General features: G+C 29.8%; 1 protein-coding gene across 1 annotated transcript in view; it reads left to right on the forward strand.

Annotated features, from left to right (window-relative positions):
• Nucleotides 1–5,134: 5,134 nt before the first annotated feature.
• LOC129962800 (uncharacterized) overlaps nt 5,135–21,430 on the forward strand; it is a 47,233-nt gene continuing 30,937 nt past the window's right edge. The window contains exons 1-4 of the mRNA XM_056076796.1: nt 5,135–5,156; nt 9,019–9,320; nt 12,302–12,413; nt 15,676–15,773. Coding sequence (XP_055932771.1) covers nt 9,022–9,320; nt 12,302–12,413; nt 15,676–15,773 — 509 coding nt within the window. The 5' untranslated portion in view covers nt 5,135–5,156; nt 9,019–9,021. The remainder of the gene's footprint in view (nt 5,157–9,018; nt 9,321–12,301; nt 12,414–15,675; nt 15,774–21,430) is intronic.

Raw genomic sequence — 21,430 nt, forward strand, 5'->3', positions numbered from 1 at the left:
CAAGGTCAAAAAAATTTGCGATAGTACTTTGGGAAGTTTGTTTTACTTAGCTAACAATCGTTTGTTGAACGACAGCTATTTATAATGATAAATTGCCGTGGTGTCGAAACGACACCAGCGGACGTATATTTAGTTGTAAAATCTCTCCTAATTAACCTGGAACCACAAAACTTTTCCTATGTAATCCCCATGGAAAATAACTAAAAGTCACAAAAAATTTTCAAATTCCATGCTAGAATTCAGAAAGGAGAACAAACTAAACTAGCTCCGGTGTCCAACTGACACCAACGGACGTTCTAGTGCTAAAGTTATTCTGAAATCTAAATGCAGATATTTATATTGTGATGAGCTCTAAAAACAATCACTTTAATTCCACATTTTCTGTTATCTTACAAGGTCTTAATTCACATTATTGCAAAATGTATGGTTTTCATGAAATGTTTAAGTGAAAAATATAAGTTGAACGCTTTGTTATTAGAAATTCTCAATAAAGAATCTTACAAAATTAATACACTATTTTGTTTTTTCATAAATTTATTTCATTTGCGCATTTTAAATTTTTCTCTCCACTTCCTGTATCTCTCTTGTGATTACAAAATGGGATGTTAGTGTAAGTTAATTAAAATTTTCAATACATTTACTGGTTTTTACTCACTAGTATTTCACTTGACTTCTTTTAATGCTTGAAAATAGTGAATATGATAATCGATATTTAAACTTCTTGTAGAGATAGAATTTTGAAATCTTTTAAATGTGTGCACTTTCGATGGTTATTCATTTTTTCAGTATTTGGAATCTAAGTATCGGTTAGTCTATTAATTAAATGAAATTTTGATTTCAATCAAATCTCACCATTTTCCGTGAATTTCATTGAAATTTATTTCAAAATTCCATAATAATGTCGTGAATAAATTTCTAGAAATTGCAACTTAAGGAAATTATTTTGCTTATTTTTAAAAATAAACGAAAAACAGAAAAAAAAGCACTGACATTTTCGCTTCTAAGATAAAATTTATAACTCAAAAGAAGTAAAGCACGTGCACTTCAGGAATTTTTTTTATCAATTTTTACGTCATGTTGCCAATAATATTTTCTTTATCTTTATTTATTTGACTTTTTGGCTATTACAAGCTGTTAAATTTTAGCTTACATAGGTTTAATCACATTTGAAATAAGAAATTCGATTATTTATTTCGAGATGTTTTATAATGTATTTAGTTTTTTCTGTGTGGCAATATTTATTATAAATCATTTAAAGGTTAAAAGTTGAAAGTAATTAAAATTATAAAAAATATATATTTTAGTGTAATAATAAAAGCGTATTTATAAAACTGTTTTCATAAATTTATTTAAAGATTCTATGAAAAATAACTGTTCACAAGAAAAAGCACGAAGAGTGCCAAACGATAATTGCGAACATCTGATATATAACAGAAAGACAAATAGAGCAATAATTTGAAATTACTTTTATTTATCAATTGTTGGTTCAGACCATAGAACATAACTGCTTAAAATTGCTAATAGCCATGAACTGGTTAAAAAACTCACATTACGTAACAAAAAACAACAAATAAACAAAAAAGATAATAGCGGAAAACAATATGGAAAAAAAAAATACAGAAAACAATTGAGCGTGTCTACTATTCATAAGCTCTGTCGTCCAAGTGATTTTTTTTTTTTTTTGCATCATTCTAACTTTGTTGTGTGGATGAAAGAATAATTTTGTTACACCATTTTTTCGTTCTGATAACGATCGTTCCCAAAAGGCAAAGTTTGTGTAGATGTGTGAAACCCGAAAGGAATATTTATTAGTTATAGTCCAAAATCTAACTAAACGGAATCTAGTGACTGAGATTACAATGATAACAAAAGTTACTCGCAATTGTATTATAAAATTGTTGGTATATTTTTTAAATACAACCAGTGTCAGAGCAAATTAGAAATGAAATGATTCTGATGGGATGGCACTTTCAATACCAAAACAAACTTTTAGTCTTAAATTATATTTTTGGAAATAGATTTTAATGATAACTGCAATCGATACTCAAGGAAATATACCATATCCACAAATAAGGAAACCAGCTTCTGATCCCTGACTTCGAAGAACCCAAAAAATTTTCAATTTAAAATCGTACGGAATTCGAAAATAAAGTTATCCATAGAAATAGTTTATTGTTTCTGTCATCTGATTATTTCGGTGTTTGCTTTTTTCTTTTTTACGCATAGGAATTATAATTTCATATTTATTTTATCTATAAGACATTTCCCTCCTTTCCATTTTATGATGAATATCTCATTTTTTGACACTTTTAAAAATTGACATTATTCAAAAAAGGGTAAGACTGTTTGATGAAGAATGCGTTGCTTTCTAGCGTCAATTGGAAGAATAATATCAAATAGTTTTTTTAAAACTTACTCAAACTGATGATATATAAAAAACAATGAGGTTCATATTACTAGTGAATAATATAAAACATATTTCTACGAATCTTATGGCTATTAAAGAAAGAAGCATGCAATGAATAAATTTTTGTTTTAGATTAAGAATTTCATTATAAAAAATGAATTATTTATGTTTAAACTTAAATTATGTCGAAATACTTCCTTCATTGTCATTCAGGATTCCTTATAATTACATGTTCTTTTTATGACACACAGCCTAACTTCTAATAATTAATCTGTAACTGACTTTGGGTGACATATAAGAAAGAAAAAATGTGAAGAAAAGAAAAATTTCCATTCTTGAAACAAATAAAAAACACACTTTTCTTTTTCTGCGAATCTATCCGTTGAAGGCTAAAAAATATTAATTTTCATTTGCTTCCAATAATTTATTATTATATTTTATTCTAAAATAATATCGAAACTTTTGTGTACATGTCTTTTATCTCAATATCATTTCACATCAAAATGGATGGTAATGAGATTCAATGAAATAAAACAACTAAAGAATTAAAGAAGCAGTTTATCACTTTTAACTTAAAAAAGATACATGATTTTTTTTCAGCTAATAATTAATATTCATTCTTCTTCATTTGTCATCAAGTCATTACTGCAAATACAGAGCCGCAACTAGAAATTTCGGGATAACAGACAGCAATGCCCGTCCTTTCATATTGATTTGCCCAATTTTAATCTTTTTTGTTTCGTCACTTGGGTTCCTTTATGCTGGGGGTAATTATGACTTTTACTCTGGCGAAAATGAATTCTTCTGTATTCACTCATATTACATAGTCCAATAGAACAGTCTAAATGGAATTTCTACGTTGTTTCTCCGGAATGACATCATACATAGAATTCTGAAAAAAAAAAGTTCTCAAAAGGTAATATTTTGTAAAAAATGGTCCAAGAAAATTCATGCTATTGGAAGAAAAAATTGTCTCCCGATTAGCAGTGAACAAATTGTCAGTGTAACCAGGTATACATTTATTCGTATGCAATTACGAAATGGTTTCTACTTCTATAATGTTTTCATATCCTACATTTGACTACAAAAACTAAAAAATTCATTATATAAATTGAATTCTTCACGTCTAAATCACTTTCGGCATTTTAATTCTTTTCTTTCTCAATTGAATCAACTGTTTTATACATCCACATAACGATTAGTCCTTAGGTAGATAGTCCATTCAATAAGAATGCAAGTGCCACGACACTAAGATTCTACTGAAGATTCTATTCAACAGAGATTAAAAATATGTGAAACTTCAACTCATGCTTTTAAATGTCCATAACTTGAAATTTCATATATCATTAACTGAGCCAAAATTTATACACTTTTATTAAATTATTAAACAGACATGCATTCTAGTCTTTAAATACCATGTAAAGGGTGTCCCAAAATGAACGCAAGATTTGAACTCGTGCAATTAAGTGTTGGCAACACTATTAAAAAACACCATTTGACAGCTATTAGTTTAGGGTTTTGTAAAAATGGAGCGTTACACGATAGAACAATGTGTTTTCATTGTTGAACAATATTTCAAAAATAATGTAAGTCTGGCGGTCATAGTTCGAAAATTTAAAAATTGGCTCCCTAGATCGTGGAATTTAACACCACTAGATTTCTTTTTATGGAGTTATTTGAAGTCAAAGGTCTATGCTAACAAGCTCACAAGCACACGTGCACTGAAGGAGAAAATTTAATGCTGCATCAAAGAAATTCAGCTATATTTATGCAAAATGACAGCGGAAAATTTCGACAAAAAAGTGCGTATGTGCTAACAAAGCCGTGGAGGCATTTGTCCTATATGTTATTCATTACATAACCCTATCCTGTGTACTTGACAACTCAATAAAAAAATGACAATTTAAAGAAAAAAAACTGTGTTTTTTATTTAATTCAAATCTTGCATGAACTTGTTTTATTGCTTGCTCCATTTTTTCTAATCCTAAACTATCAGCTATGAAATGTTTTTTTTTTTTAAATAGGTTTACTGCACGAATGGTGGGAAATTCAAATCTTACGTTAATTTTGGGACACCCTTTAGAATAAAAGTGAATTCATTCGTAAATATTTGTTACCAGTCGCTTCATTTTTAATTCATGGATGATTATTGAAAGGTAATTTTCAAACATATTTATTCATTCTGTTTTGAAATTAATTAAACTTTTCTTTTGACTAGTTTTTAAACTGACTTTGATGGAATTATAATATATATTTATTGAGAATTAACCATATAATTTTAGTAATCTAGTATTTAATGAAATGTATCTCTATAGGATTCCTCGATATTAATCTACAGCATCGGTTTATTTTTCTAAATGTGCTTATGACAGATACTTCGAAAATTATTCACTGCAATTACCGGAATGAATATTTAAAAAAATGTTGATATCTTAACAGGAACCTATGACAGTTCAGAAACTGGAGCACACGCACGCAATTCTGCGTTGTATCATACATTCATATATTATGAAGGTTAATTTTGTTTGTGGGTTTTAATGTATATGAATGGGAGTTTTATTACGAAGCCGTGATAAATAATCTATAGTGTAGGCAGTAGAAGAGAGTTTTAATGCACGGTTTTCGCAAAGTGTTCACAAAGTAACGAGAAATTTGCGTGAAAAAAAAGAGTAAAAACAAGCTGCTCTTTCACACTTCATCATCTGCAGTTTTGCATATACGGTCTTCAGATAGCACAGATAGTTTGAAGGTATGTTAGTTTTGTAGTAATTTTTATTTTATGATTAAGATGATAAATTTTATTCCGTGTGTTAAATCTCTTACTTTGTTTTTACAAAGCATGTTCGATGATAGATAATAAATATCTTTGTTACAGATTTTAAACCTGTCAGCTTCTATTTACCCAAAGAATGTTCTTCCATTGAATTAATTCTCTTGAAAACATTGAATAAAAGAATCTTTTTGATCTTAATTTTCGAATGTAATTTTTAATCTTTCAACATCAGTTTTAATATGTTTGCTCTTTGTTTAGTTTGCGTACCTTACCAATTTTATGTCTTAAATTAAAATAAGTAATTTTATGAGGGAATTCTAATTTTATAATTAAACTAAGTCGGCATTATTTCCCAACATTTATAGTCAATAAATATGATTTATTTAATCCCTCAAGCAATAAAATTTTAACTGAAGTAACAAAGTCAATCCTTCATTTTAAAGTATATTTATGATTACAAAAGAAATATTTTAAAATAATTACTTTACTTTTCAAAGAGTTTTTATCTTACAAATTAAACGTTAAAAATTAAAAGTAAAAGAACATAACTCATTTACTACTCCCATAATTTGCACAAAGACTTGAATTTTCTGTTATTTATATTTATTCATTAAAATGTATTTCATAAATGCGAATCAAGTTAATATTCTTTTAAAGAAATTGCTGTTAGTAAAATACTGAGAGACATTCGATTAAGTTGAATCTCAAAATATGTAAAGTGATTCGAAATGATTTCTAGAATTATATTTATATTATATTTTCTATTTATCTACTTACACCCATCAACAAATAAAATATAGCTTTATATATTCCCTACAATTGGTTCATTTGTAAGTATGCCTGAGGAAAATCAGACATCTTTCATGGTTTTCATAGAAATAACCTTTTTAAAACAACTCCAAAACAGCAAAGATTAAAACCACTAAAGAGAAGTACTTAAGACCGTATCAAACAATCTTATTTGTTCATCAATTATAATTTTTTCGTTGATATATTTAAAAAATACTGTATGTAGATGATAATTTTTATTTTTATTTCTCGTGACATACTATATTTCCTTTTGCGGTTTACAGTTATTCCTCTTCATTTCTAGTATATCAAAATTTATTATATGAAATTATTTTACAAATGATCATTAGATAAAACTGCACTATGAGTCACTTTTTTCTCTTTATCCCATACTAATTGCAATAAAGTATTCACATTGATTGGCATTCATTATGTGAGCATTTCATGATTTCTGATGAAAATAAAACTACCTTTGTCGTTTTTGAGCGGTTTAGCTACTTAACGATCAGATTTAAAGTTATCATATTTGGCACCTACATATTTTCGAATTTGGCAATATATATACTACTGAGATCTTTTCAATTTCGAAAAGAATTTTACTGTTGAAAAAAAACCTAACAAAGTTTTAAGGTTCTTTAATATACTTTCGTGAATAACTTCTCAAGCTACATTGCGCATACGATACATTAAATTGAAACTGTTATTATCATTGCATTGAGCCTGGATAAAGTAGAGGAAGAAGTTGGAATATCTTTAATTAATTAATTAATTAAAGTAATAAAAAGTAGATGCTAATAGTACATGTTAAAACTTTTGTAATTTAAAGAGTTGCCAACTATAAAGAAATAAGTCTTATGTTCTGTCTTATTTTATTTACAAACGATTTAAATTTTACGAAAACATATGTGAATAAAAAATAAAACTTGAGTAATTTGAGCAAATTGAGAGAGGGCAAGCAGTAAATTTTTGGTCCTGCATTTGAAATTTTTTAAAATAAAATAAAAAAAAACCAGAGCTCTTGACACAGTCAGGAACAAAGTCAAAAAATGTCATTCTGACTAATTTGATAACAAAGAACTCATTTCGGGGAATAGTGTTATTTTTTTTATTTAGCTGAAATGAGACATGGCAATTGGTAAGATGAAAAAAGCTGTTCTTCAGAGAGACAGTTGATAAGTAGAAATTCATTATTAACCCATTCACTGACATTTTTTTAAAATTCTTAGCCGGATAAGTTATAGATACGCACAAAAAGTTGTGCAACAGTATAATTATATTCAAATTATGTTTTGTTTTTAAAATAACTAATATTTTTGAAAAAGGCTGTCGTTAAAATGATCAATAAAATCATTTCAATAAAAAAATAAAAGACTGAGTAAGAATAGATCTTTACTATACATCTAAATTATATTATTATTATTATTATTATTACCAAACCAGAAATATAATGCTTCAAATATGGCAATTCTGTTCCGTTCAATTTTAAGACGAATTTCAAATTTGTTCGCTTGTTGTAAAGAAACGACAACAGAATACACAATTTCTGCTACACACTATTTTGACTGATATATAAAGGATGTAGAATGAAATGAATCTATCAGGTTTACCAAATATGCTTTTGGCGCCGTAGTGCTGTACGTAAAATTCCAAAATTCCCAGATAGAAATCGTGAGAGCTAATGGGATAATAAAAAAATAAAGAATACTTCCCCTTTTAGGCTTCTGTTTTGCCGTATTTTGTGGTTGAAAAGAATATGAACAAACTGAATGATTCTCCAAATTGTGGTTGCCTATTATGCTTATTTTCTTAGAGTTCATTTAAATGCAATTTTTCATCATATAACCAATGTAGCTAATGGTATAGCAATACAAAATAAAAATCTATATTCATGTTTTAAAAGTTATTATAAGCTCCTAATATTATGTTAGCGGAGAAGTCCAATGAAAAGAAAATTAGAATTTTATGAACTAAACTATAATTTACTGGTATAAACAATATTTTTGATTTTGTCTTCCAAAGATTTTCACCATTTTTCCAAATCGAATTCTAAATTTGTTTTTAATCCTATTTTACTTACAGCTATGATGTTTTTCGAAGTTCTTGTAATGGAAATAAATAATATGTGAATAACTTTCTTATTATAATTAGTTGGAAGACAGATTGGTAATGATTTCATAGGCAGATAATTTCTGACCTCTATATTCTTGTCATCATCAATTATATCAACAGCATAATTGATTGGTAACAACAGCAACAGATTGTTAATAATTTTATAGATATATAATTTCTGACTATTAATTATTTCTATATTCTTGTCATCATCAATTATATCAACAGCATAATTGATTGGTAACAACAGCAACAGATTGTTAATAATTTTATAGATATATAATTTCTGACTATTAATTATCTCTATATTCTTGTCATCATCAATTATATCAACAGCATAATTGATTGGTAACAACAGCAACACATTGGTAATAATTTCATACTCAGATAATTTCTGACTATTAATTACCTCTATATTCTTATCATCATCAATTATATCAACAGCATAATAAATTAATATCACTGTAAAAAATTAAAAATATGTTTTTTTTTTATATATGGTATGGATGGTTTTGCAATTTTATTCTTGATGTTGTAACTTAGCCCATATGTGTTGTGAATTACGTAATGCATTATAATGATTATTAGTATGACTTATTATAAAATAATATTCTAAATTCTAATCTTTTTATTACATACTTCAAGAAACATATTCAAGATGATTTTCGAATAAAATATTTTTTGTTGAAGTTCTTATATTAATTTCTAGTTATTTTTATGTTCTTCCTATATTTTTTAAACTTTATCTCTTCAAAGTTTTTTTATCTCTTAAAAATTTCGTATAGCGAAGTATTAGTCATTTCCATAAAACTAACCGCTAGTAATTTTACTAGATTATTTGAAGAGTTCAAATAAAAGCCTTCTATATTACACATATATAATTCTAAATTATTACAAAAGAAAAAAAATCACAATTTTTTTAAAAAAAAATTTATTTCAGACAATGGAAACTGACATGAAAACAGCAGACGGCCCGGAACCTCGGAAGAGGTCTCTGAAAAGCTACACCTCGATGGTTCTCCGCGAGTCCTCTCTGACAGCCGTGTCAAACATTGTTTCGACAGAAAACAAGTACAGGAGAGCTTTCAAGATTTTTGTCCTTCTCGTCTGCTTTACCGGATTCTTCTACCAGAGTTACACACTACTCGCCCACATATTGCAGTATCCTACCATCGTGGATATTCGCATCGAAAATCCAAAGACGATCGACATGCCAGGAATGACTTTTTGCAACAACAATGGGTAACAATTTTTGTTTTTCTTCATCGAAGCTAAAGCTTTAAATTCATTATGGAGTCTCATAAAAATGTTTGATTGGAACCGGGATCAGCTAGACGCAGATATGACAACAACCTATACGTAGGTCTTCTTTATTAGGTATAAAGGGTAATTATAAATGAATATACGAATTTTGCAGGGTTATTAATAAACAAAAATGTAACCTGACTGTTCATCAGAAATTACAAACAGCAGTTGAAAATGTTAATCTAATGCGAATATAAGTGTTCATTATAAGCATTTCTAATAATCAATCAATATCAAGACGATACGATAATTCATCCCATATATTTCAGCATCTGTGATGTGATGCTTTGAAAGCTTGAAGATACACTTGTCCAAAATTTATTTATGTTATTTGGTAGCAGAATAAACATCTGCTGTTTGATGTAGCCCCAGAAAAAAGTTTAAATATCGCCATACACGCATATCTGCATCCTTTCAAAGTTTCACACCAGATATGCAGAAAAAATTATGAGTTGAGCTATCGTAATGTTTCGATTTCCGTCATTTTTTTGGAAGAATTTAAATCGAACACTTATAATTGTGTTGAATTTAATTTCCAACTGTTATTTTCAATTTCTGATTTCTGAAAAACTGTACAATGTTTTGTTTTGTTTTAACAGACCTAAAGAATTGGAATATTCATTTAAAATCACCGTGTACTTTACACAAAGATAATAAATGCACATAACTACTTTCATGGAAAATTCGTGAAGACAGATTAGAATACTTACTATGTAAAACTATACACACTTTAGAAAGTTATCGCCTTTATTGACGAGTTTTTTGAAAATACCTGGCATTTAGGAGACATTTGGCGATAAAAAATTTTACTGCGATTTCGTCATGTCCGCCATTTGGTGACTATTTTCCATATAGTTACAGGTCATGGTATTTTTTTGGTCTCTCCACAGAGACTTTGTGGTAAAGACGACGAATGTCAACCTAGAAAGATACTAGGAACGGATGATCAGCTAATTAAAGAAAGTGAACTTTAGAGAGGCAAAAGAAGTAAATGACCAATGAATTGGGAAACTCAACAGATTTAATTACTACTGAAAACGTTTTTGTCATTTTCTTGGTTAAAGAAACAGTTTTTACAGTTATTTCCTTGAAACTTGATTAGTAACTTTTCATTAATCCAATCCGAAAAAAGTCTATTTAACTACTAGATATTTTGGATGGGCCAAAGTAGATCTTTCTGAGGGAAATGTCTTATTGTATGATGATCCAAAATATCTTAAAATGAAAGAGGTGGTTGGTGCTCTCTGATTGCTCTTTTTGTTTATCGGTGGGGTACTGTGGTATCCTTATGCTTTGTAGAGGCGGTGGCGAAAGTTTGTTGAAGGGGAGGGTAAGTACAATTTCTCTGACTTCAAAATAACTAATAATTATTCATTTTACATTTAATGGAAGATAATTAAATATTATTATTATTTTTTAAAATTCACATGCTGACTTTTTCTGCGGAAATCTTAACGTCGTTGCCATCACTCGGATTGAGTTCTTAGTAAGTCGATCGGCAAAATGCAACATTTTATTCCCCTATCTCATTGTCGGTTATATTGCCAAATGTAGTCAAACCTCTTAAATTTACATGGATATTTTGATTGTTTATAGTATATTAACCTTAAGATGATTTTTAAATTAACTTGTCCAGTTCTTAATGCCCCTAAATTAATGCTCAGTTCATCACAAGCGTCCTGAAGTGATGAAAACTTTTGCCTAGGAAACTCCAGATTTCTCGCCGACAGGGGGGCAATTGCCCTCCTGCTAACGCCGCTTCTGATGCTGGGTGGGACAGCTTCAGAGAAGATTGCAATGCCTACCATCATAGCCTTCATGAACTGTTGCATGTTGTCAGTCTGCAATCGAAAATTTAAATTGATTGCATTGAAATACAACAACAGCTCCATTTAGCTAATAAGGTTGACGTTTCCGGCTGTACAAATTTATTTTTGTGATTTTAACTTACATCAATGGTTCCTTCATTACCCATAAATTTATACTTTAAATTTTGAATCATCGACTTGAGCATATAATTTATGAAATATAATCGGTACAGCATATGGTTTTTGCTTCGGTCGTTCTTTAAAAGAATCTTGTTTGTCGGATAGACAAAAATAGCTTCGAAATATAACAAGAATTTGGACCTTCCTACCCCTAATTCCAAACAAGTTCTTATATTTGATCGACACAGAATTTGTAAACATTTAGTTACAGCTTGAACTATTCATTGCAAAATGGAATATGATTTCAAACTTGTATTCTGAAATTTCCGAAATCATTTCAAACTATAGTAAAATATATTTTGGGCGAATTTTCATATGAGAATGTCTAGTGATTTTTTTTTTAAATTTTAAATAAAACTATACAAATAGCAACAGAAACTAAGGCCGAGTTTTTACTTGTATAAAAGATCCTAAAACATGCAGATGGAAACAATTATGGTCTTTCAAACAGAATGACTTCAAGGGCATAGAGAGAAATCTTTCAGATTAGTGAACCACAACTATATGATGTTTCAAATATTACTATTTTCTTTCCATAAAGCAGAAGACTGATGTGTTTGTTTTTGTAGCTTGACACTTGTCATAGACAAGCCCGCTGGAAAAATCATCGAATGTAAGTCGAAATTTAGGGTCTCATGTTTCAGTTGCGCCATCTAGGGTCAAGAGTACGTTTTAGCTACTTATGCGTCATAGCCCTTTTCACGGGCCGGATTCAACAGTCAAATTAAAAATCTATTTGTAATCAGGTAAGAAAAATGCAATAATATTAATTTAGAGGATGGATCTGACGTCCAAAAACATTGCGAAAGAAAATTTGTAAATATTTTCGATTTATTTAATGGCGTTCAATTTCTTTTCTATTATATGAAAACGATAAAAAAAAATCAAAACTTTATTTCTGATTTTTTACTGTATGATAACTTGTTTCAGAATCAACAGAAAACGGTTTTGTAAAAAATATCCCACACGCTGCTACGAAGCTGATGAAGAATTTTGCAATAAGTATCCTTATTATTGCGAAGGAAAAAATAGAACCACTTTGGTAAGTACTTTTTTTTTAAATGGATGTTTAGCTGCTTAAGTTGGTTGCAAAATCAGGAAATGGATCTAATTCGGAAATCATGTGGATTTCGTATTATAATATAATATAAAAATTTGTCTGTTTTTTAAATATCATGAAAGAAATTAGAAAGATTAAATTTATCTGAAAATTTTGTATGTATATATATATATGTGTGTGTGTTTATTTCACAGAATGAAGAAATAAGAAAGATAACTTTAACTTAACTTGAGGATTTTTAAGTTATATGTTCACTATCATGGCTATTTTGGTCAGAAACTGTTGTGTGACTGAAATTTATCCTTTCCAAGTAATAGGACAAAAACAGGCACGAAAGCTTTGCTATCTCAGGTTTTAAAAATGATGGATTTAATGTTAATATTCTTTTATTTTTAGCAAGATTGTACTTTTTTCCGCTTGTATCTGTGTTGTATATTCTGAATGAATCTCTTTTTTTTTATTATACTGATATTCTATTTAATGTTACTAAATCAATTCAAAAACGTCAGAATGATGGTGATGTAGATTTTTAAATGGAATATTTTGAAATTCAGAGTGATAAAATCAAGTGGTGCCACGGATAAAAAGCTTTAACTATACTCATTAATTTTTAAGGAAGTGATGTACAAGAAGTTTATAAATACATAAATTGATACATTTATCTATATTTGCATGAAATTCAACAACTTATTAAGTGTGAGAATTCTATTTGATGCCTTGACAAAATGTTTAGTGATATGCGTTTTATATTATTTCACATAACTTTCAAAGGAATTGTTGGGATTCGTGAGTATTGTTTGCAAGACCTAATGATTATACAGACTAAAAAACTTGATTCAAATTGTTACTCTTGTCTAGTTTTTAGCTACAAATATATAAAAAATTTCTCTTATCTTTCAAAAATTCCTTTTTTTTGTTTAGTATTTCTGACATTTTCAAATGCGTTTTCTGTTTTAATGTAAGGTTAAAAGGGTTTGTTTTTGCACATTGCCGAACAAGTACGTGTAATAGTTGAGTGTTTCATTCACCTCTTGGTAAAATATGTAAAAAATTTCATATTTTATTCGGCATTCTTTTGAACAAATTGAATTGATATAATTAATTACTGCTTTAACGTATTTTGAAATTTATACAATATGATAACGTTTTATGCAGTTCAGCACAACACCTGCATATTGTTCCAAGATTTCTCATTTGTTTTTCAAACTCGAATATGGATTGGATATTATTAACCAATCCAAGAAAATGTCCTTTACACAGCTGTTTAGAATGAATTGAACGTTTCTCCTTTAAAAGAATATAAAAATTAAAAATTCTTGCTTAGTGCAAGAACAACAGTCTGAGAATCAAAGAAAATTTTAAAAAATTAAAAACATCTCTTATAACTCATTCTCTGACATTAACTAAGGCCGCGGTGGCCTGGTGATTAGGTTTCGACCTCAGAACCGGAGGGTTTCAGGTTCAAAAACAGGTTCAAGATAGTCCTTGCGTTGCTTTAAAAGCGGGACGTTTATATAACTAAACTTGATATTTACTAAGTGTTTATGAATTGAGGGATCAGTTAGTTTTATGATCATCATTTAACAAAGAAGCTGTAAATCTCTTTTTCCATTCAATACAAAAACAATATGACAATTCGCGCATATCACCAAGTTTGCTGCAAAATATAAAAGCTGTTTTTTTTCCTTCTTTTTTCACAAAAGGAAAAAATGCTTTAAAGTTTTGTGGGATTCTTTCTATAATTGAATATTTAATTATTTAATAAAACGTATTCATGTATTTCATGCTCATGTATTTTAAGAAGAGGATAAAACAGTAATATTCTGATCAAATCAACACTAATACCAACATTGATGTCGTCATTAAAACTATCGAGAGCAGTAAAAATGCTTTGTAGGACTCATTGTACAATAAATTAATTAATGTTTTGCATAACGAATAAAAATATCACACTTTTTAGGCAGGGTTTGCGTTTATACGCTAACTTTCTATGTGGTTGACTACTTTCGCTACTAAATTTCATTATAATCTCTACCAATAATAAAGGAAAATATTTGTGTGTGTTTGCATTCTATAAAATGAACTGTTACTTAATGGACTTAGAATTACAAAATGTGTTGCTGATATGTAGAAGAATATATATACTTTGATATGTATATAATTTTTTTTATGGTGGAATGAAGATCATTTTGATCTGTGCAGTGAAGCAAGAGGACCCATGTTTTCGGGAACATTTCTTTAATCATCACATTTCACACAAAACAAACACAAAGCGCGAAAGACAAGACAAGACATGAATGCGCACACCTTAACAGAACAGCATCTCCATCTCATTATTTGCAATCGCAATGCACTATCTGATGCGTACCTAATCAAGTATCGCCATCTATTATCCAAAAGAGAAGATAGAGTAATGCAACTGCTACATTTTGTAATTTTAATAAAAAAATAATTCATTAAAAATTAAGCAAGATTTTTTTTCAGCAAAAATCCCCGAAAAGAACAAAATTTATGCATAAGAATAAAATGTATTCTTATGCATGATTCAAAGTTTTCTAAAAATTTGAAATCTGTTTAATGATTCCAGTTTGATTTCTGTGGAATTTTTTATTGAATTTCAGTAACTCATTAAAAATATTTTTTGTTTTTCATTTCCAACAAAAGATTTTATTATTACAATGAAACTCAAGCCATTTTAATTGTTTCAACAAATATTTAATCGTATGATTTTTGTCCAATTTTTTTGGAAGCTATGGAAGAAAGTTTCTGATTATTATCTTCGCTCACATTTTTATATTACGAATCCGTAAATAAAAGTATATTACTTTAAAAGACGACATGTAGTTTGCGAATTATTACTCAGACATATTTTTATGCCTCTGAGATGTCATGGAACTCGATTCCATCAAGAAAATTTAAGTAAACAACAAACAGAATAAAAATTTTAGATATAAAGCTATTGAAGTAATACTTTTTAAGGTTTGTCATAATATGCTTAAAAATTCTCTGTTGAAGGAAAAAAGAATCATTAAATATCAAATTATCCATAAGAGATTTAATTTAAATTAAATATAATCAATACTCCTAACGATTAAGCTTGTACCGATTAAGCGGTAAGTTATGAACAAAATTATGCATTACTGATTACTTATTTCATCTACTATTTATTTTGCTTCGGTTTGATCTTTTTTTCTCACATTTCATCCTCGCTGTTTTACAACTGGTGCGTTTCTTTCTGTTACAGGTACCTTATGAAGAATATTTTTCCTTGTTGAATAATTTAACTGTTAAAGACCTCTATCAGCTCAGAGAAAATCCATATGAATTGCTTGTAAGTCAAAGGTGAGACAACTCATGAAAGAAATTTAACTGCTATCGATATTTTTCTATTCGGATAAGATTATTTTAATTTAATTATTTATATTTTTTTCTTTTTTTCAATTTTTTTCAAATTTTAGACTTGCACGAGAAATATTAAGTTAAAATTTTTTTAAAAATTCTTTTACTTGGTTTGGCACCTGAATTCTTTTTATGTTCCTCTTTTTAGTAGATATTTCTTCCTATTTTATTTTCTAGCTTATGAAATACAAAAATTATCATAATGATAAAAAAAGAACTTTTAAGATTTTGATGAATTTTTACATTTTTAACCTCAATGAATAATAATAATAAAAAAAATGTAGATTTTGAATTATATCCATTCATTTTCGCGCACAATTGCTTAAAAAAGAAGTGAGCTGGAACGATGAAATTTGCTCTAACACCAAATCTGGGAATTTTCTTCAAAATATGTACGAAATCCGTCAAAAGAAAGTCTATCCTCCCGTATGAGTGTGTACATGATAATACAAAATGCAAATAGCTATATGTATGAAATTTGTTTTGCATATTTATCACAGAATCGTCTATTAAATTTTTGTCTGCATATTCGCTTGTATGTGAAAGCGGTAACGCCAAAACTCAACGATTTACCAAAATTTGTATTACCAAAATTAAATACGTATTTTTACCAAAATTTTAGATCTGTTTCGAATTCTGGATTCAGGTGGTGGAATATGACACGTTTAAAATTCATATTCAGTTTTCTTCATTATATTACGAGGCATACTATATCACTTCATCGGAAAGCAGAGGAAGGTACCCACGATTGAGAATTAAGCTTATTATTATCATTTAAAGTATAATTTGTTCTTGCCTTGATTCTCAAGAGCTTCCCATCTCCCACTCTACTCTACCTCCGTTATAGGTTCAGGGGATGCAGAAGACAATAGAAGCAAAAGAAAAAAAAAAAAAAAGATAGTTTAAATATACGAAAAAGATGAGAAGAGAGCACTCTTGTTGACTCTAATATATAATATTCTTGAAAAATGTAATCATCCAAACTTAATTTCATGACTTATTTTTGACATTTGTACTTGTATTTTGATAACATTTTTCTTTTTCTCATCTTCTTAGGCCGCGGTGGCCTGGTGGTAAGGTCTCGGCTCGTGAGCCGTTGGGTTTCAGTTTCGAGACTCGGTTCCGCCGTAAAGCCGTCGTGTAAGAGGGTCTATTGCACGCTAAATCTGTTAGGGCCAAACGTCCTCCCGCTGATTTAGTGTGGAGAGGAAGGTGCCAGCTCAGGTGTCGTCCTCGTCCATCGTTCAAAATAGCCCTAGTTTTGCTTTACAACGAGTCGTTTATCTAACTAAACTAATTCCCCTTTTCTAAAAGAAGCCAGCGAGAATGGGCTGAAGTACTCATTCACACTTACTTTCTTTAACGCTTACTTAAACCTCTAACATGAGTTTCTACCACCTGTCTAAGATAGAAAAGATCTTAAAAAAAGACTTGAATGTCACATATACGGAATTTCATTATTAGACCTCCATGATCTCTTAGAGTTCCTTGCTTTTTAGTGAAATAAATGGCCCGCGGTGGCCTGGTGGTAAGGTCTCGGCTTATGAGCCGTAGGGTTTCAGGTTCGAGAGCCGATTCCACCGAAGAACAGTCGTGTAAGGAGGTCTGTTTCACGTTAAATACGTCATGCCAAACATCCTCCAGCTGGTGTGGAGAGGGGCGGGGTCGTCCTAGTCATCCGACCGAGGTTCAAAACTAAGAGGTCTGTCACAGAATAGCCCTAGTGTTGCTTTAAAACGGGACGTTAATATAACTAAACTAAACTTGTAAAATAAATAAAATCGAATTAATTACATGGTTTTACGGCTGATTTATGGCATAATTTACCATTTTTAATGAATCTAGAGAGCGATCTTTAACGATTAATATGCGCTTAAATACACACGAATAAGAAAATCGAATATGTATTTCGGAGCTTTTTTCCCAACAGTTGGAAAGTTTGAAACGAAACTTTAAAAGAATCGAACCAATTGAAACCAAAATTGAATATATTTAATTTGAATTTTTGGGTCATTTTTTAAGGATTTTTTTTTTTTTTTTTTTTTTTTTTTTTTGTAGAAAAGATCGACTTTTTGACAGATTTGTTCTAAATTTGATATGGATCTACATTTTAGATGCTAAATCTGTGTACTTAATTTTATCTCTTTAAGTTTTATAGTTATTGTACTTCTTTGCAATCGGACATCAGGACAGGTAGACTGCTTCCAAATGGATTCCATTCAAAATTCGACAGAAATCTAAATATTTTATGTGCAGATCATATACAAAATTTCATCTGTCTAGCTTAAAGCGTTTTTGAGATTTCTTCTTCAGAGATAGATATAATTCTAAAAACTTTAGAACCAAGTATCAAAAACTTCTCTTTTAAGCTCCGAGAGATTTAAAATTTGCCAAAATCACGAGTTTGAATTTTTTGACAATCACAGTATTTTGTTTTTGTGTACTTCGTGCATTAGAAAGTAAAAAAAAGAATAAAGTTAAAATTCATTTATATAAAGCTATTCTCTTGTTTGGCAAAATTAGAAAGAAGATAAAACTTGCGTATGATCTGTCCAACTTTCCTTTGAAAAAATATTTGGATGACTTTGAAAGATAAATTCTTTTTTTAAATAGTAGAAATATGTTAAAAATTATAAATCCGTGCTGAAATTTCTTAAATCTATTGAAATTCCAAAATTCCTATTGCTACACAAACTAAACTGCGTGAAACTAAACCGTGAAATGAAGAGGGGAAAAAAACGCCATTTATGTAATAACCTTTGACTGCTGAGGTTTCTAAAGAAATAGTGTTAGATAGTCAACTTCATAATTAAGTGTTAATTAAAACACCTTTAAAATCCTTTAAAATTCAAAGAAACAGCTTTTAATGCTTTTTTCATGATTTATTAAATTTAATATATTATGCCACCGTAGATAATTAATTTTATTTATTTGAATTTTTTTATTATCTGAGCATGAACAATTGTTCTAGAACTGACTTGCTTTTAATCAGAATCCATACCTTTTCAGAGTCATCACAATCCATGAAGTGGTATAGGATTTCTTATCAATTGACTTTTTTTTCCTTCCAAGAAAATCTTCAAAAAATAAATAATTTCCAAAATTTCCAAAAATGATCAAAATTTGAAAAAAAAAAAGTTAAAAAAATAATTATGTTTAATTGATTTTTAAAAATTACACCAAATAAGGTTATTCACAAATTGCAATATTTATATTCCTTTATTTATTCAGTTGCAAAATATTGTTAAATTCATTCTAATACAGAGGGTTAAATTGGTAGATCAATTAATAACAATGGATGACAATCGAGCCAATAAAAAGATCTTTTTGACTAAACCATGTGGTATTCAAAAAAGTGGGAAACCAAAACAAGTGGACTGACTGCCTGGACAGACTCAAAAATTATTAAGATGACAAATGGGAAAGCCTTAACCTAGAACAGAACGGCATAGAATAGAATTCTGAGAAAGACCAGGGACCATTCAGGGCTGCTGTGTCAGTGAATAAGAAGATATATTGAACTAAAAATACAATTAGAATTCATTTTAAAGTATAATTAAAAAAAAACGCAAACAATGCTTTAATCACTCAGCCTAGTTCATAGCTTTGTTACAACAATTGGCAACAGAAAATGCCATTCTAGTTATAGTTGATGTTAGAGGATACATTTTCAAAGTTTTATCCAATTTTATAATATGGGGTAAGTACAACTGATGGACCCGATTTAAAAATATCACATTTTCGAAACTACTGCACATACTACAATAAGTAATACATGAATTTAAAGAGAAATATACCAAGTTTTTTTCAGTTACAAATGTTCGATGTGTGATCTTTTTGACATCCATCGGACATTTGTAACTAAAAAAAAACTTGGCATATTTCTCTTTAAATTCATGTATCACTTATTGTAGTATGTGCAGTAGTTTCGAAAATGTGATATTTTTAAATCGGGTCCATCAGTTGTACCCACCCTGTACTTGATGATCACTTTTTTTTATTAAGTCAAATAACTGCAATTCTTGCTTCACTATCTTGCTCCAGCTGGAACTCTTGCTGTTTAGCCAAAAGAACGTAAGATCTTTGTTTTTGTGTGAATCGCCTTTTCTAATTTTTCGTCCATCATTAATGGTTTCTCTTTAGGGAATTACCAAAGGCCGGTGTGGCCTGGTGGTAAGGTCTCGGCTTGTGAGACGTAGGGTTTTAGGTTCGAGACCCGATTCCACCGAAGAACCGTCGTGTAAGGGGGTCTGTTGCACGTTAAATCCGTCATGCCAAACGTCCTCCCGCTGGTGTGGTGTGGTGTGAAGAAGGGGGTGCCAGCTCAGGTGTCGTCCTCGTCATATGACCGTGGTTCAAAATTACGAGGTCCATCCCAAAATAGCCCTAGTGATGTTTTACAATGGGACGTTAATATAACTACACCAAACGAAACTAAACTTCGGAAATTTCCATGATTTCTTCTTTTGAGTGCGAAGAATGGAGCATTCACACTCAAAACTTCCTCATAAAACAACCATGGTATGATTGTTTTGGCTTGTTAATTCAAACAGTTTTCTATTTGATAATCGTGAAAAACCAACAGTGACTGCTTCAACATCATACTTTTCCCCAAAATCTAATTATTTTTTTTATTTTCTCATATATGTTGTATAGTTATTAATTAGAACTCCAGATTTTGAAGAATCACTACATTTTAGATCTCCCCGAGTTCGAAAAACACATTTATTGGATAATGTCTGTATATATCTCTGTTTGTGACAAAGATAACTCAAAAACGCTTTGAGATAGAAGAATGACATATAGTGTACGATTTTTACACCAAATTTGTACATTTTATCATCTTTTGTGTAAAATCTGTTCAGAGGAAGTCCGTATGTTCAGCTGCTCGAATGTAAGTTAACACGGTAACTACAAAACGAAGAGAGCAAGATAGATAAGATTTGGTTTACAGATTTAACATCTATAGTATAGACGTCTGTCAAAGTTTGACCCAAAACAAACAATAAGTTGACCCTCTGTGGGCCTATATTGTCAGAAACATGTAATCATGGTAATTTAAAAACGCATGATTTAAATATATCAAATTATGTATGGGATTTTTCGCTTGTTGTATGGGACTTATTAATTATTGTTCGCTTGTTGTATGGGACTTATTAATTATGTATGGGACTTGTACAAGTGCAATTTTGTGTCAAATCTTTGTTTCAATCGACTTAAAAAAACGTGTGTAAATCACAAATGCTTTTCGATGTTATTAACCTCATGCGAGGAATTAATTACCAAGGATCCCGCTGTAGATTCAGTAAAAATGCTAAATTCCCGCCAAAAGTTAGTATTTCGCAACTATTGTGCATGAATGCCGTTCTCTGGCATGAAAAGTTCGTTAGAGTGCATGAGAGAAAGTTTTGGGGTGATCACTTAAGCTGGTTTAAAATTCAAATGAAATGACATTGCATCACTTATTAAATCTTTGGACAGAACATATTATAATCTTATAACATCTTATCTCCCTCGGGAGGGCCTGTAACACATAGAGGGCGCGTCCCCAGGTGGCGGATTGGGGAATGCCACCATTGGTTTTTCCTTTGGGTGGTAGA

The sequence above is a fragment of the Argiope bruennichi genome, chromosome 3, assembly GCF_947563725.1.
Source record: "Argiope bruennichi chromosome 3, qqArgBrue1.1, whole genome shotgun sequence".
NCBI classification, from domain to species: domain Eukaryota; kingdom Metazoa; phylum Arthropoda; class Arachnida; order Araneae; family Araneidae; genus Argiope; species Argiope bruennichi.